This window comes from Thunnus albacares, chromosome 22, assembly GCF_914725855.1.
Source record: "Thunnus albacares chromosome 22, fThuAlb1.1, whole genome shotgun sequence".
Taxonomy (NCBI): Eukaryota; Metazoa; Chordata; class Actinopteri; order Scombriformes; family Scombridae; genus Thunnus; species Thunnus albacares.
In genome coordinates, this window is record NC_058127.1 from 17,836,907 (window position 1) to 17,854,650 (window position 17,744).

General features: G+C 39.1%; 1 protein-coding gene across 14 annotated transcripts in view; it reads right to left on the minus strand.

Annotated features, from left to right (window-relative positions):
* The window catches only part of LOC122973341 (collagen alpha-1(XXV) chain), a 149,868-nt gene that overhangs the window by 65,149 nt on the left and 66,975 nt on the right, over positions 1-17,744 (minus strand). For all 14 annotated transcript variants that reach the window (XR_006399985.1, XR_006399984.1, XM_044340772.1 and 11 more), the window contains exon 3: positions 1,369-1,413. Coding sequence is in view for 12 of the 14 variants with exons in the window: in XM_044340772.1 (XP_044196707.1) it covers positions 1,369-1,413 (45 nt within the window). In the remaining 2 variants the exon portion in view is untranslated. The remainder of the gene's footprint in view (positions 1-1,368; positions 1,414-17,744) is intronic.

Sequence of the window (17,744 nt, forward strand, 5' to 3'; positions counted from 1 at the left end):
TTTTTCCAATTGATTTGTCAAGAGGAAGCCATTCACATTCTTCACATTTGCTCTGGCTTTCCAGAGAGTGAAAAAAAAAAAATTGTCTTTGCACAATGGTGCCATTTGAAATACGCTGGCACGGTGGATGTTATTTGGAAAGTTAATCACTGCATAAACAAAAGCTGGCGGTATTTCAGATCTGCAGCCAACCAGAACATTGAACTGTTGTCTAGCTGTCATTTGATTTCGCTGTTTTTTTTTTTTCCTCCATCTTCCCTGGCTTTCAAGTCAGACATCGGATCACTTTAGTTTTATGTAAATCAGTGAAAAGGAAAGGCAGAGAGCCACGCCACACTGATCCACATCTCAAAATGCTGAAACTTGGCCACAAAAAGGATTGTAAATGAATTTGGCAAAATCAAAATTAAAGGAAGTAACAGAATCTTTGATATTCAAATAACAGACCTCGACTGATTAGGCCTGAATCCTTTAAAATACTTTAAAAAATAGTGGCCGGATTAAGTGGTAATAGCAACAGTGTTTGTTTCTCAGGCTGTGAAATCAAACCACTTCCTTATTACTCTATTAAAAATTGGGACCTTGCTCTGCCCTGTCTTTCTAATTTCTTTTTACAAGGGCAGCACTTTTGTTCCAAAGCGTTGGCTGTCCTCGCAGGAACGCTGCCACACTCCAGAGCCCATTATCACTTTCACTATCAGGTGAGCGGAGTGTGGATGCAGCTCCCTGCCAAGTACATGTTCTCGCTGTGAATTCAATTTGTGGCGACACTTTCCGTCTGTGGGAGTGTCACTGCACAACATGTCCTTTTTCCTAGATACTCCGGTGTCGGCCGGGCCAAGTTTGTTGAGTCAGCTCAGGAGAGAGAGTGTGAGTGGGAGGAGGAAGGGGGGAGATCCTACAAACTTGGAGCGGCCAAAGCTCATTACGACGACTTGTTGCTGAATTTGTGAAGGCCAACATACATACTGAAGCTGAAGTATGTGTATCATAAGGATCAGTATAGGAGGGTTAAAGTGTCTCCAAAAAATCAGCTTTAACGAGTTCAGACATCATTTTTACTTTCTCATCACTTCTCAAAGTGCGGTGTCTCCCAGTTTTACTGTGAAAATCTAGTGTTTCTATAGCAACTGAAGCTGAAACAATCTGAGTGAACACTGAAACCACCAGGCCACAAATTACACATCTATAACCTATTTTGGCCTCCAAAGATATACAGTGTACTTTTACATGATTGTAAGTGCAGAATGAATTGCTGATGTCCTACTGAATTATTCCTTAAACGTTTCTGGATTGAGACTTCAGTGATCTTTGGCCACACACACGCACACACACATACACATACACAATACACACAAACGCACATACCAGGTTCTCCATTGCGGCCTCTTCTTCCTCGCTTTCCCGGAGGTCCTGAAAAAAAAAAAGAAGAATACTGCACATTGTAGTGATTGTCTTTTTGTTTGTATAAGTTTCATATTCTTCAAGTATTCTCACAGTCAAACCGCCCTGCAGCAGGATGAGCAAGAGTCACTGAAAAATATTGCCTTTGGACTACAAATATGTCAAAATCTCAAGGTTCATTAAGTATTTCGGCTCTATTTAGACATATGCTGAGGTGAAAAACGGAAACACACACACCGTCTTGCCACAAAAGACTCCTTTTTTTTCCAGTTATTCCTTTCAGCACGGATGCCTCGGTTTATAATTTGTTTATCTAGACAGTGTTTTCCTGTCTGCCATTTTCCTGTCAACATTATCAATATGCTAAAACTCAGCTGGAGGAGTAAAACAATTACACGCTTTGGCAAGTTTTATACATTGTAGACTTGACTAGGTCGTATTGTAGGTTATTGCAGGTAGTCCTCAGTTCCTGACAAAAAAAAACCTTCAGACATTGGGAACATCTCTCCCAAAATTACCTCCTCTTTCCTCTTGGAAACAATACGTGCAGTCTTGTCTTGAGGGTAGCAGCTGGAAACAAACTTTCTGCCACTGGCATTTTGTTTGCCCTTTGCATTAAAAAACAGTGGGCTCACAATTTAGTCAAAGGGTGAGGCTATGACTTTCAGACTCGCTGGAAATTAAAAGTTGAGCATTGGGACTCTTGAAAAGAGCTTGTCAACTTGCAATGGAATGGATGATGTCTCAAAAAGGAAAATTGCACTTTCTACTCAACATTAAAGAACCTGTCAGGATCAAAGAGACTGGAAGTTGATGTAACTAAGAGGAACATTCCTCCCTGTCTGCTTCTGCATCACAGGAAATATCCAAATCCAATTTCAGGTGGCAACAATACTCTACAGAATTATTATGCAAATCATTTTGAAAACTCTTTTGACCTCCGCACCACCAAAGAATAGCATTTTGTCGTCATGTTGGAGTTTTGAGATAATTACAGTCGTGTAATGGGGTTGGTGAAAGTTTTTGAACAGACTGCACAGCTCATCTTTAATTGCCTGAGTATCAAAGTTGCTCCAAGGATGACTTTGTGACACAGAGCTTTTGTTAACAGCTAAAAAAGTGGACTAAAAATACAAAACAAGCATACTAATTACAAATCCAAATAACCTGACCTGACCTCACATCCCACAGCGAGTACACAAACCTCTCTTAATGTTTCAGCGTATTATCTAACCAACTTTTCTTTCTGTCGCCATCCTCCCTGTACATCCCTATATAAAGAAGGAGAATAATTGTTAAAAAAGAAAGAGTAAAATATAAAAAAGAGCAATGCCTTTTACGCAGCATTTGGCTGATTTATGACACTCCAGATGTGCTACTGGGGCGCAAAATGCAAGATTATGTTGCACAACTCTTTGTATGATGCTTAGTCCTGAGTTTGATCCCACTGTTTGGCTCGGCTTCAGCCTCCAACTCTGCTCTGCTGGATAGTTTCCAGGATAATGTCAGGCGCTGCCAGCGAAGGGTCCAGGCACAGTTTAAAGTATGTAACCACAGGTGGAGTTTGACTCTCACTTTACTATGGTTCACATCAACCCCTGGTTTCTCCATAGGTTTGTTTTTTAAGGTTTTAAAAGAAACAGAAGGGGCTTTACTGCACTTGGCAGCCGCTTCATTATTGCTCACTTTGAAATGACACTTGACACCTCTTAGAGGAATATTTGGTATGACGATACGACATCCTCCTGATTTCGGTGGTACATTTTTGACAACTTCTGAGAAAACACTCCACACACGGGAGCTGGTGGTCCAGACAAAATGTCCTACATTATTTTCAGATATCATCATGATTCACAATATTCATCACAATATTTTTCATTCTGATTATGGACTGAAAGATGAGAACGCCACATAACCCAAACTGCACCAGTTCAGAACACCATTTAAAGACGTTTGTGGCAAGTATGCCAAAAAAAATGCTATAACATTTCAGTTTATGAAACACAAATGAAAGAATAACTTAACAAAGTCTATCAGAACCGGTGAAAGCTGTTTCTCAGATGTATTGTAACAAATTAAGACAAAAAAGTGAGCAAGACTTCCAGTCATAAATGAAATGAGCAGGGCTCAAACTGGGTCCTGAAGTGCTGAGAGATCTTGAGCTGCCTGTCAAGGCAAAACATCATTCTTGCTCAGAAACATTGCAGTTGGCCTGCCCTTTTCTCACAGCATCCCAAGTACGGTCATGGAACAGTGGTTTCAGAAAAAAAAAATGTGGCAGCAGATTTCATGATGAGGGTCAACAGCTATGAACAATCTGTTGAAACCTTTTCAACCTTTTCAACAGCTTTTGAGTCTGAAAATGTATGATATAAATCAAAGTGAATTTGTTGGTCATTCAAGTGTTTTTGGTCTGACATAACAAAATGGACCCTGTGGTGTTGGGTATTGTGTTTTTTTCATTGTGTTATTTCGTGGCTTTTGTATTTTATAAATCCAACAGCAGAAAGCCACTTTATGATGCAGCTTCAGCAGACACAAAGAGGCATGAACATAACTGCTAATTTAAAAAAAAGCTGGAACTGAAACAATAGTTCAAAATACTACAACTACATTATTAAATATTAAGAATTTACCAGATTTAGAGCTCACTTGTATGCCACAATGAGATACATCAGTAGTTCTCAATTCTGCTATGTCGAACGTAGTTAAGTTGAATCCCACTGAAATAACTAGAACATGAACTGCTTTTTTCCTTAAGAAGAAAAAAACACAAGTCTCTCACACTACATTGACAGTAAACTTGAGAGCAAGATTGGCTCTGTCATATTTCCTATTTGGTTAAAATGTTTGCTGCATGACCAACACCTGTTTTTCTCTTCTTCCCCGTGAAAAACTCATGAAACATGAAAAAATCATGTCGTTTTGCTGTCTGAAAAAATGTCGCTGACCTGTATCCACAGTAGACAACAAATGGAATTTACATTTGCTCTGTAGAAGACTGTTTCCGTTGAAGACTGTAGAACCACATTGCAAATTGTAATTTTGGCCAGTGAATATATAATGGTCACATGAGAGCTGTGTTTTTTGGTTTGTTTGTGGGTTGTTTCTTTTTTTTCTTAAATCACATAAAAGTTGTCATGTTGCTCAAATGCAATGAATCACAATTGCTGTAAAGGTTGTCACTGCATCTGTTAATATGATGGTTATTGATTGTGATGTGATTGGCACCAAGTTAGCTGTAAGAACAGCATGAAACCACCACAAACCAGCACAATATTGAGAGTATTTTGTTGGTCTCAAAATTTATTAATTTTCAACTTTTGCGGGATCAGTCAAACAAAATGAGATTTTTACAATCCCACACAGTGTTTTTGTCCAAAACATTGATGGTAGTAGTCTTTTTTAATGCTACTTGGCACAAAGGGATCCCATGTAATTGGCAGCATTGTGAAACATGTTGTTTTTAAGCCATGGCTGTATTGTTTTTGAATCCACTTCGCTCATGTTGTTCATTACTTCAAAGTTACACATTGCTTAACATAATAAACCTCTTGTTTATACTTCATGCATTCATGACAAAATTTCATTTTATCACTACCCATCATCCATAAAATATTGATTGGTCCTGAACAGCTAACAATACTGCACTTCTGCTCTATTTCTCTTTTTCTTTCAAATCAAATCAGTTTTAAGTGAACCGACCCCAGTCAGACTCATTTACAAAAGCAGGATTGTTTCAGAGCCTGATATACATAATCAGACCACTCAGAGCTTCTCTTGCAAAGTAATACGGCTATTCCTCAGAATAAAAGTCAAAGTATATGCCAAAAATAGCAAACTGGGTACCAGCTCCAACCTCCAAAGTAAATCAGGTTTGAAGAGAACTGGCTTGTGTACCTCTCAGCAAGCCCAACTGCACCTTTCTGGGTAGAGTGAATAGATTCAGATGTTTTCACATTGTCGTATGTTAAAATGTTATCTTCATGCTCACGTCATTGAAGAGTGAAACTTGGAATCTATTTTGATTCGTTGAAAGACCCTTTCCATGTTCTCTTTGTGCAAAAGAAATCAAATAATCAGAAGTTTTTTTTCCTTTGTTTTTGGCAAAGTGGGGTGATTCAAACTTAAAATCATGCATTTTTGAAAGTGAAAAGCTGCATGTTCTAATGACTGTGCAACAAACACCTGCTTATTGAAATCAACTTAGTGTCACACATAAAATCACGCCATGTTTGATTCATTCGTCTACACATTTTCCATGTTAAAACTCCCTTTTTGTCATGCTAACCTGTAAATATCCTATCCTATTTCATGGATACCAAAAGCGCCACATGTTGACCTTACTGTTTATATATGAGTCATAGAAATACAGTGTCCAGCACGAATGTTTTGGGGAAATGTCATGGCGATACCATACTTCCAACGCCAATGTTTTCAGATACTGACATGACATTGCTCGCTGGTGTTTAGTTCAGTTACGGTGAATTTCACGCCAAGGATAGAACACAGCCCTCAAGACCAAAAAAGCCTTTGAATGATTTGCTTCCTAACATGTTCTACTGCAAAACTGAACAATTTTCTTTTGTAATTGTTACATAGTATAAAGAAAGCTTAGCTTTCAGTTCCCAGTTTGAAATGTATAACAATGGTTTTGCCATCATTGTCAGGTTCCATCTTGACTTAAAAGTAATGTCTGCTTCATTATGTGTTGGGAAAATCATTTAAATCCTTCTTTACAAGGTCTGTGCTAATTCCCTTTGTCTTTCAATATCAGAATTAAATGACCAGCAGTGCAACATATACCGTATATTGAGCCATCTCAAGGTGGCTTCCACTAGCTTCAGAACATGGGGCTTAGAGTTTAGTTGAGTGAGATGTTCAGACTACTTCTCAAAAAATCTGATGACCAATGTCTTTACAAGCATTCCTAGAATTTAGGAAGATTTAGTCAAAACAGACTTTAATATAGTCCATTTAATCCCACAACATGGATGGATAAGTTTATTAAAGTTGGCAATACTTGGGTATCCAGGTCAACGGAACTAAAGCTGCACAAAAGCTGGCTTTCTACTGTACAATCATTTGTTACTTTACTAGTGCATTTTTGTGGACATGTCTGGCAAAGAGGACAACAATTCTGATCCAAGATCCTTATTACTCTGCATAACAATGAATAAATCATTACATAAAATGCTAATTCCTGGAACACTGGGTCCACTGTCCAAGGGAAAAAAATGGAAATTGAACCATAATTTTACAATCAGCCTCATCCGTGAATGCCACTGCTCTCTACATCTTCACATAGTGTATGTATTGTTGTCAGAGATATGAATTGCAAAATCTAACGGCTAACACAGAGAGCCTCGCCAGCACATGGAATAAGCATACTGTTCAAAAGAGGAAAGTAGAGAATGGCCTATATACTCCTCATAAAATGTCAAGTCTGATTTTGCCCCCAGGACTCACTGTAAAACCTGAGAGACAGGAGTGAGGATAACTTTGAAATGCTAGATAAGATTGTCTTCCATACAGTTCAATTGTTCCCAACCTTTTCTGTCAGATTTACCTCCACAAAACCCTGTCAAATAAACTGAAGTAGCTCTTTCTAAGCACTACCATTTATTTCAACCATTCATCCATTTCCTGTAGTTAACTATTTTAACTGTTTATCCATTACTTTATCCATTAGACTATCCATAGCTTTCTATTCTGACCACATATCCATTACTTTTAGCTATTTCAAACATACATCCATTATATTTAATTATGCAAGTGTCCATTACTTTTAGTTTAGCCATTTATCCATTACTTTTATCTATGTATTTTAACCATTTATACATACTCAAAGCTACATTTCACTATTTGTACATTACCTTTAGCTAACTGTTGATCCATTACTTTTAGCTAATTATTGTAGCCATTTATCTATTACTTTTAGCCATCTATTTTAGCCAACATTGCAGCTATATTTCATTATTTATCCATGCAAACTATTTCACCATTTATCCATTACTTTTAGCTACTTATTTTAACCATCTATCAATCACTTTTAACTACCTGTTTTAACTTCTCTGCTTGGTTGCTAACTAGTTTTCATGCACAGGTGGTGTTCAGTTGTTACAGCTCACTCAAATCGTAATTTCTATATTTCTAATTTGTTGAGTTACTCTACAGTCTTTCCACATACCTCCTGATAACTGCAGAGGTACACTTACAGTAGTAGTATGTCATATGTATGCGCTAAAACAGTTGTGTGCTCCAGATTTAGCTCATTTAAATTGAACTACTGCTGACCTCTGTCTTCGCCTCTGTCTATGTCAAACTGCATCTGTGTGTCTCCAGTATAAAGAACCAATTCAAAACTTAAAGTCTAACACAATCAACAGATAACAGTACAACAAGATGAAGATCTGGACTGTGTCTTCACCAACTTAAGACTCTACTTGAGGTCAACTGTCAAGCGTATTGTTGAGAGAAATAAAAAAGTCCTCTTGAACTCATGACCCATCAAACTGGCTCCGGAAGGGAAGCCCCTGTAGTACTCTGATTGACCTTCTTAACTTCTTTTACTAATCCTGAACTTCCTCAGACCCTTTTGAATTTAGGAGATGATGAAACAGAAAGCATAGCTACAAGTTTGTTCTCAAAGAGCAGCTTGTTAGGCCTTTGCAAAGTTCCACAATAAATGCTGGCACTTAAATTACCATATTGCTCTCTAAATGTTAGTAGCATGAGCACTGTCTCACGAGTGTGCTGGTCTATAGTTAGTTCACCTGACCCTTTTAAGCTGTGTGTGCTTACTTACCATAAGTAAAGCACACAATGTATTTAATGGCTGTCACAACTTTGGAGGAGGTCAACTAAAGGTTGTCCAAATCAGCAACTAAAAGCTGTACTGACACACATAACATGAGCTTTACACTGGGAGGATTTTTATTTTTTTCCAGAATCCAAGATATGTGGATGCATGTGATTCATTTTAAGTCAGCTTTACTTATGTCAATGAAAGTTCAACTCCTGGAAATTAGAAGTAAGTTTCCACATTCCGGCAATCTGATATAAGGAGCAGACTACATGGTTAGCATGTAATGTTAAGCCATTTCAAAGAGCAACCCTATTATCAACCTTGTTTAACGGCAGCGGTTCTTTAACTGGTCTTTAAATAGGAGCCACGCTGTTAGGATTATTTTTCTTGCAATCCAAAAATAAGATGAGCATTATAATACAGGCTTGTATAACAGTTTGTTAACCTGTTTAAAGAGTGCTAACCTACAAGTCTATAGTAAATACAGCCTTCTCTATATTGCTACAGACTCTAGAGGGTTTTGGCAACACAATATAAACACCAAATACTGCAAAAGAATTCAGGGGCCTATTTTAATTTTCCCATGGCCCACATTTGAATCCCAACCCAACCTAGAAAAACAATGTATTAAAGGATATTTCACATTATTCACTGATTCTGTGGCATGTATCTTCATTATCCTTATTTCCATCTGCACTTAACTCCAATGTAACCATTTCCTGTATAAATATGATGATTATAGCCATTTCCTAAATAATTCTTTGCAATTATATTTAATCTGTTGCCCAGAAAAGAGACCATTGTGTCTGACTTTTACATTTACTCATTACACAGTCTTTTTGTCACCACATGACGTCTTGTATAGTAGTGTCCATGGTGTACACACATGCAGGGGAATACCCGGCTTAAATGCTGATTTTCTGTTATGTGGATAAAATGTAAAAGGGCTAAATTACAATCCACAACTTTTATAAAGGACATCTTTGTATTTCTCTATAATAAATGCATTGTTATATATAGATAGACAGGTGTTTACATTGCTACTCAAGAGAGTATGATTAGTTAGCTGGAAATTTACAGTTTGATTTACACAACAGCCATAAAGCAAGACATCTCACTGATTAGGGCCTGAATTAAATCTAACAAACAGTCGTGAGGGGTAATGAACAGTGACGCCTGCTCCGCAACCTATAATGAAACTCTGTTGTGCAGTTTTCTATTACAAGACATCATGAAAACACAGAGTTCTGATACTCAAGGGTGCATGCCAGTGTTATTATCATTATGTTGAAGTTGAAACTACTTCACAGTACCAACAGAACACTTATTAATGTTAGCTAGTCCCAAGACATCACCCAACCGGAAATTACAATTATTATTAATTACATGAAGCAGCATTCATTATGATGCAGAAAGCAGCAACTGATTAAAAAAAAAAAAGCTAATGATACATACTTGGTACTCAGTAGTGGTCAGTGGATGTTATCAACTTGAAATTAATTCGTTTCTCCACCCATCCCTGATAAATATTTTGTTCCTGTGTGTATGTGAGTTTGTACGTGTTGGTTGGGTCCAGTGCTGTGTTTGTTCAGATGCCAGTTATCAGTTCATTAAACCTCGAGTCAATCCATTAAGATGAGGAGAGGAATTGGTCTGTCGCTGCAGGCTCCATTAACACTGCATCAAGCAGATTGAAACTAGTATTAAAAATGCATCTTTCTCCCCCTGCATGACCAGAATAACATACTTGCCCAGTGTTACAGTAATTGAAGACATTGATTGAATGCTTACAACAAAGATAGTCCTGCTATAGTCTTTTACACCTAATCTCTAACAAAGACACTCACTCATAAACACTAAACGCACATTTTCAGGGACTGAAAATCATTACAGAACAAGCAGCTCTTCTCCAGTTCTTTGTCAAAAACACACACACACACACTATGGCAGAAGACAAATGACATGAATACGACTACGGCTGGCAGGCATGCATGGATCATCTACGCTTTTGCTCCGGTTCAGTGTCAAGGCTGGAACGCTCCTGAGAAGGAAGCAGGGCCTTTTGAGAGAGCCTTTTCATCACCTTCAGAGATCAATGTGTTTTCCTCTGGCAACAGGCTGAGTGCTGGGATACTTGAGACCCACCCCGCGCACTGCACACTGCAATTATCCTCCCCGCAGTACTGACTGCGGTCGTGATGGAAGCAGAACACACTCCCTGATGAGGGGAGGTCAGTAATAAGCCAATCGATTGGGCCAAGTCCCATCACTTTATGCTGCTAGTTAAATTGGCACAGGCGGCCATCGTGACGGCTCTATCAGAAAGCTTTGCTGTAGGCTGAGGACAATTCTAGTAACATAACCTACGCTTGCTTAGGAAGTGTTACTTTTGGGTAACTTTATAATCTTTTCATTATTAAATTGAGAAAAGTCCAACAAACTCATGTCTTGAAAATGAAAAAGGGAAACATTAGGATGAGCCCAGCTTGGATTGGCCAGACTTAAGTGTAATCCACATTGGAAATTAACGGTTTATTTTGAGTGTTAACCAACTTATATATTGGCATACACTCCTTGCATGCACAGGGGCTTAAGGAATCCACCAGATAAATAAAACCTAATTTAATTGTCATGACAAAGTGACCATGTTAAGCCAAAAGTCTAGTCACCTTGCGTTGAACTGTATCGTCTTCCACCGAGGGTACTGCTAGGTGTTGGAAGCATGTTAACAGAGGCTGGGAATAGAAGCATGAGCAACCAAACGCTGAAGGACTTAAGGTCTCTACATAGGTGTAATTGTGGCATCTGATTCACACAAGCGGTAGGAAGGAAGGGCCAACACTGACCGAGGGTTAATTAAACCACTCAGCATATGTAGAGGGGAAAGCAACGTCAGCCTAACCTAGCAAACATTGATTAGCTACAGAGAGTGACTGATTTAAGCTTCAGACTTCAGTACTCTGGTAGTCAATCAATAACCCTAATTAGGCTGTGAAATACTGAGATGCATATGGCAGCAAATAAACCTACAGTGTGCTACCTTTCGTACAGCACTTACAACAAGATGAACTGATTTCAGTTTGGTAGAATCCTCATTTGTCCGTTTGACATGTGACTCTGTGGCAGCCAGATGAACACTAAAGAAAGTGAGGCCACATGAATACGAGGCAAAACGATTCCTCCCTGGGGATCAGCCAGCAGATGCTTTTGAAGCTTACCAAGGGTGTGTTTGGCAAATATTGCACCAAGCATACTGTTGGCGACATGCGTAGTATCACGTAGACCTGTGAATGTGTATCTATGGCTTCTTCCGTGAGTGCTTGAGTCGCTAAAATAGTTGCAGGAGCATTGCGTGTCACTGGAAGAAATTGTCAACTGGGATGCCAGAAGGCAAATGGGACATACAGTGCATGATTAGCATCAAATGATCCATCTCTTGTTCAAGTTCAAATGAAATACTTTATCTGTGTTTAAGATTTCTGTGGCTATTGGATGTCACATTAAAATCATGTGTAACCCTATACCTGCTGCTAACGGATGACATGACTGCTGGCTGACCTTATCAACACTAGGGATGTTTGAGCCAGTATATGCTGTGTGCGTATGTGTCTGTGGTGTGTGTATGAATGTGTGCAGATGGATTTAGAGACGCAGAGCGATATATAACATGGACCACAGGGCCCCAAACTGCTCAAGGACAGTCATTGCAGTTCCTTAACCAGGATAAAGTCACTGGAAAAAAGCCAACTGCGCTTGCCTTGATGGAAGTCAAGAATGTTATTACAATCCTCAGCTATTTTAATAGACTGGCATACTGTACAGTACACTCTGCCTGAATACCTATCCACTGACAACACAATTCGTGCACCAAGAGAAACCAAACTCTTTCAGTTTTCCATTATTTCTGGTAGGTCTTTGGGATTACACTAACCAAATATTATGTGTATTACATAGGTTCATACAGAACTTCCTCATATACTGTATTTTCTGTGTTGTTTTACAAATCACATACTGTAAATTCATAGATATATACAGATTTATACACTTAATAATTACACATGGTGTTCTATGTAGTTCAGTTTTGCGTCCTTATTTGTGCTGCAATGATCATTCACCGCCCAAAAAATCTTGAATCATTAAAGTGCCAGTAAACCCAAATAACAGATATAAAAGAAAATATTTTCCTCTCATTCTGGTGGTATCTGGGCAGGCAGATAGTTCTGGCTTTATTTGTCCAGGTTTAGGAGATAACTGTCTCTCCATAGTTGAGGAATTTAGAAGGGCTGCAGCTGACAATTGTTTCTTCATATTGTGGATTTTGTCTAACCAACAGGCCAAAACGTAACAATAAAGAGAGATAAGAGAAATAGAAACAATAAATCCTCACCATTCAGAGGTGGAACTAGAGAAATTTTAGGTGCTTCTTCTTGAAAAACAATTACTTTGATTGTTTTTTACCTCTTGAAATTTGTGATTAAAGCAGGGGACTATTTGTCAGTAAAAAGTAGTTCCTGAGTAGCTAGGAATAACAATGACATTGTAATTTTTCAATGCTGTGAACACCACAAACAAAATGTCACTGACTTCTATTGTATTGATGTGGAGCCAAAGATCTTGAAACCTAGACAAATAAAACAAAAAATATCCCCATGACTAGATACCACTAGATGCAAGTAAGAAAATATGTCTTGAACTGACCCTTTTATCTAAACAAATACACTGACATTGTTTTACATTGGTCAGCTAACCTGCAATTTCACCATTATGTGGGAATTTCCTTCCCCTTTGATCTGCCCTCTATGGTTGTGAGTGCAATATTGTTTTTTTCCACCCTCTACTGTATTTTATCCCCACAGCTCCCAAGGGGTTCACTTTCACTATCTTTCAACTTATCAGCCAGCGCTGGTGGTCTGAGGCTGGTGTTTACTTGACCCATGTGGGATTATTCCTGCAACAGTTTGAGCACACAAGCGTGACGGGTACAGGCTCTTGTGTCATAGATACCCTATCTTGTCAACAGCAAAGGAAAATGTATGATAGAGAGGCTGCGATGAGGCAGAGGGGGGGTGGGGGGCGAAGAGAAGCCAGGGAGGAGATCTCTTAGTAGAATAGAGGGATGAAAGTTTTAAGAGCAACATGGAAAGTCTAGAGTCTGCAGCAGAGTGTTTTGAGTCTGTTGCGTGAAGTTGTTGAATTCACTGTTCCTATAAAAATCAGGGCAAAATCTTTGGTTGTTAAAAGACAGCTAAGGGATCCTTTTATCATTTCAGATGAAAGAATGAGGGAGAGTGATGCAATTAAAGTGTGAAACTAGAATTTCATCAAAATGACAATGCTCCACTGAACCCTCAAAACTGCCCACACTAAAGACTAGTGCCAATTTAGCCCTCTGCTGGGCACAGACTGCAAAAAATACAATCCCATTTTTCCATTCAGCACTCCAGCGAGTCATAAAATAATGGTGCAGTATGTCAAATCAACTGTGGTATTATCTGTAAGTCCAGCCAGACCAGACTCATGGGTGCTGACACACTGAGATGGGAGGTTGATACTGCAGTAAGACAGGTAGGTGTACAGTTACGAGAAGCAGCATCTGGATATCAAAACTACTAATCGTCTGCCTCTCACCCACCTATAGGCCATGCACAGTCTGTGAAGGTGCTGGCAATATAAACAGGGTAACTCTTGTGTATATTTGCACGCACATGTCTAAAATACATCAGACATTATGTGCGCCATCATATCAAAACCTCACCTTACTGCAGGATTTCGCCCTAAATAAACTCAAAACAGTGCAGATGAGCTCTGTGTGAATGCTGAATGCTGTAAGTGTCTCCCAGCTTTTCATGGATCCTGAGTGGAAATGAAAATAAAGTGTCATCATCGGAATGTCAGACCCAGACTCACTGAGAGTCAGCCAACTCAATAGTTTATTTTCCCAACCCAGGAAACCCCTCTGCAAAGCTCTCAGGGATGTTGCCTCTTCTTTCAACCCCAAAACAACCAAATCAAATGAAGCACTGGTATTAGAGATGATTTGAGACCACAATATATTGTAATCTTGCTACTATGGACTTGCAATGATGGGTTGTAAGGAAAAATAGATACATCAACAACACAAAACATGCAGTTTAAGTGCAATCCAGAGTGGAGATGAATTGGTAGGGAGAGCCAACACTCCCTGCAAAATGAACAAGGCTCCCGTTTTTCTAACCCCTGTCAGTCTTTCCTTTTAAAAACACATAAACCACTGCACCTTCAGTTACTTTTGTGAGCCATTAATTCCTCTTAATGAGGGCTATTTTTCACAAAGCAATCACAGTTCATTGCAGGACCTTCCTCTGGAGCTGAGTCATAGCTGTGAAGAACAAGCTTTAAATACACCTTGTTCATTTTTACTGCTGTACATGGTGTAAAGGCAGTTTTGCTGCATTCAGTCAGGGGAGCCTTATAAACAGGAATGAAGGTTAATTCAGTCTTGCCTTGTTTCAAATGAAACATTTATACAGCAAATTGCTAGACGGAAACTGCATAAAAACCTGCACGCTTTACTGCTTAAGCTATCAGTCAACTACGGAAGGTTTTACACTGAAGATTTTCTCAATATCAGACCACCAACAAATTCAATTCCAGCTGATCTCCTGCCTGAAGTTGTTACATTTTGCTGTTCTCTCTCTCTTGGGGTAAAATCCAATAGATAAATAGTTTAACATTTTGGGAAATACGCTTATTCACTTTCTTATCAGGAGTTAGGCTAGAGGACAAGATAGATACCACCCCTCCTATCTGTCCATTAAATGAAACTACAGCCAGGAGAGCTTTGGTTAGCATAAAGACTTGAAGCAGTAGGAAACAGCTAGACTGGCTCTGTCTGTCAATAAGCTAAATTTAAAAAATCTATCTTCTCATATACCTCTCAGCAAGAAAGCATGTATTTCTTGCTGAGAGGTATAAATAAATAAAATGTCATAGTATTTCTTTTAGGTGCAGAATAAAACCTAAAGTAGTCCAAAAAAAGAAAACAATAAAACCATCATTACCATTATTTAACAAGATCTTTATCCACAAGCCATACATCTTTTCTGGCCAACAAGATGAGAGTGAATCAGGCATCCATCTTTTCCCATGAGGCAGACACAATGAAGGGCTTTCAGAAACATGGCATGAGACTCTTTTATATCCCAGCTGTGACTTTGACATCACCAGAGGACCACCAGCCCAAAACTGCTGTAAGTAAAACCAACAGCGTAGACCGTTGTGCACCAATGGCGTTGGCTGCTTTCATGCTCTGAGACACATCAAACGCAGGGCACACGCCACCATGCAAATATAATCAAAACATTTGGAAAGAGTAATGTAATATGAGGAAAAGCATTAGTGTAATTGTATTAACCAAAATATTTGGTGCTAAATAAGATTGTTAGATACCAGTGTGATGGCATCAAGCTTGTGTAAAAAAAAAAAGATAATCATATGTGACACCTGGGGGCTGGAGGACTTTTTCTCTGATTAACAAAGAAATGCCAGACGCGGTAACACAACGCCACATGAGCAATAACTGGAGGAGATTTTTCGAGTTCCCTTGAAGCTTCACAGAAAAGACAACAAAGAGTGTTTTGAAAGCGTTCAGGCAAAGTACCTCTGAATCATGTTTCCTCTCTATGTGTCAGTCAAACTGACCAAGTCAAAGGTCAAAGGAGGAGGAGGAGGGGCGCTCGTCCTCTTGGGACGACTTGTAATCCTGACCTGTAGTTTCAGGTGGTTGAAGGCCACGGTAAAGCTGCTGGTGGGGCCCAGCTGTTCATCAGTACACATTGTTCTTATTACTGGTTTGATCCTGAAGGCTTTTAGCAAAGCAGCCGCAAACACCACCATGCCAAAAACTGGCCTCAGCTCTGAGCTATTTCATTGGCTGTCTTGGTATAAACAATCTCCCCCTTTTTATGTCTGACATAAAAAATTATATATACGTTATATATTGTTTTCCTGAGAGCAATTTTTATGAATGTTTAAGTAAAATTTCTTCTGAGGTTTGGGGAAAATGATAAAATGCAGGTTTGTGACAGCAGTTTAAATCCCCCAGACTGTCTGTGAAAGTACAGTATGTGTGGAGAAAGTAAATGAGTGACACTCTCTCCCCTCCCTCTCCAACTAATTTCAAAGTTCCCCTGAGCAAAGCACTTAACCCCCAGCTGCTCTGCAGAGCTTCTCAGCAGCCGATAAAGGGCTGTAGAATGCTCAGTCGATTCCTCCCTGGATAATGCGCATTTATATGTAACACCTGACTCCCAGTGTCATTGATAGTCACCTACCCTCCTCCAAAAAGAAATAAATGTGTGGATCATGAACACAGACTAATGCATTATTAGTTAAACGGTTCAAGACAACATGAAACTGCATTCCAAAATGTTGCTCTTCCATAATATGACACATTTCCAGTAAAATGGGATGTTTGGAGGGCAAGGTGAACCATAGCAAACATGGAAAGTGAGTCAGAAGTCCTGGAAATGAGCCTGCATGGTAATTTTGAAGACTACTTGCATCCTCGAATTATTCTTATACTGCAGTTATTTCAGTAGGAAGTGGACAAAACCATTTTAGTGCAGGATGTGGCAGGATGAAGAAGAGGAGTCGCTTTGTATTATGCACAAGGTGTACATGAGAAAATGGAAAATCAGCAAATATGACAAAGTGCATTTTCACATTATTTGATCTTTATTGAGTTAGCTTTTGTCTAGGAGTTCTCCTAACAAGTTTTTCCATGCAGCTGTCCCTTATGGTTGTGGTTTACCCTGAAACAACTGATGTTCTAAACTGTAGCATTTTAATGAGCTTGTGAATTAAATAGATTTTCAAATTTGGGATAAGGGGCACCTTATTTGGCACACATTCCACCTGGCAGCCATACCCTGCAATCGGTCGATCGCAAATGAGAGCCAGCGCGGTATCAAAGAGGTTATGAAAGATTTGCAGCAGTTTTAAATTAAGCTGGACAATCATCTCTTCTTACATCTCCTGTAATGAGAGAGATTATAGCAGATTAAGCCTCTGAATCTATCCTGCTCCTCCATAAATCATAAGAAGACATGCAAGATTCAATTAGTCCTGCTCGCTTAACCTTGGCAGCACGGAAATTGCACACCGAACCAAATACCCTGAGCTCAGTATGAGAGGTATTTACAGAAGAGATTTAAGGAGGTGGACTGTACCAGTAAAATGGCAAACAAACTAATAACCATAGCCGAAAAGAAAGGAATCAAGATCGTTATTAGATAAACAGTGAACAAAACCAGCGGTGCAGGCAGAGGATCTTTTGGTTAAATGGCTTATGAGAAGAACCTGGATGCTATTTCAGGCCACCCATTTGTTACAGTCCAAGCCAAAGTAGAAATCCTTCAGCATACAATGCAGCTATTGAGTTCCTGGATGGGGCGGTGATAAAATCTATTCTTATTTAGAGCTTGTGTGTGTCTACAAGGATCCAAGAACGCGCTCTGCATTGGATTACCTTCATGGCATAACGAGCTGCCGC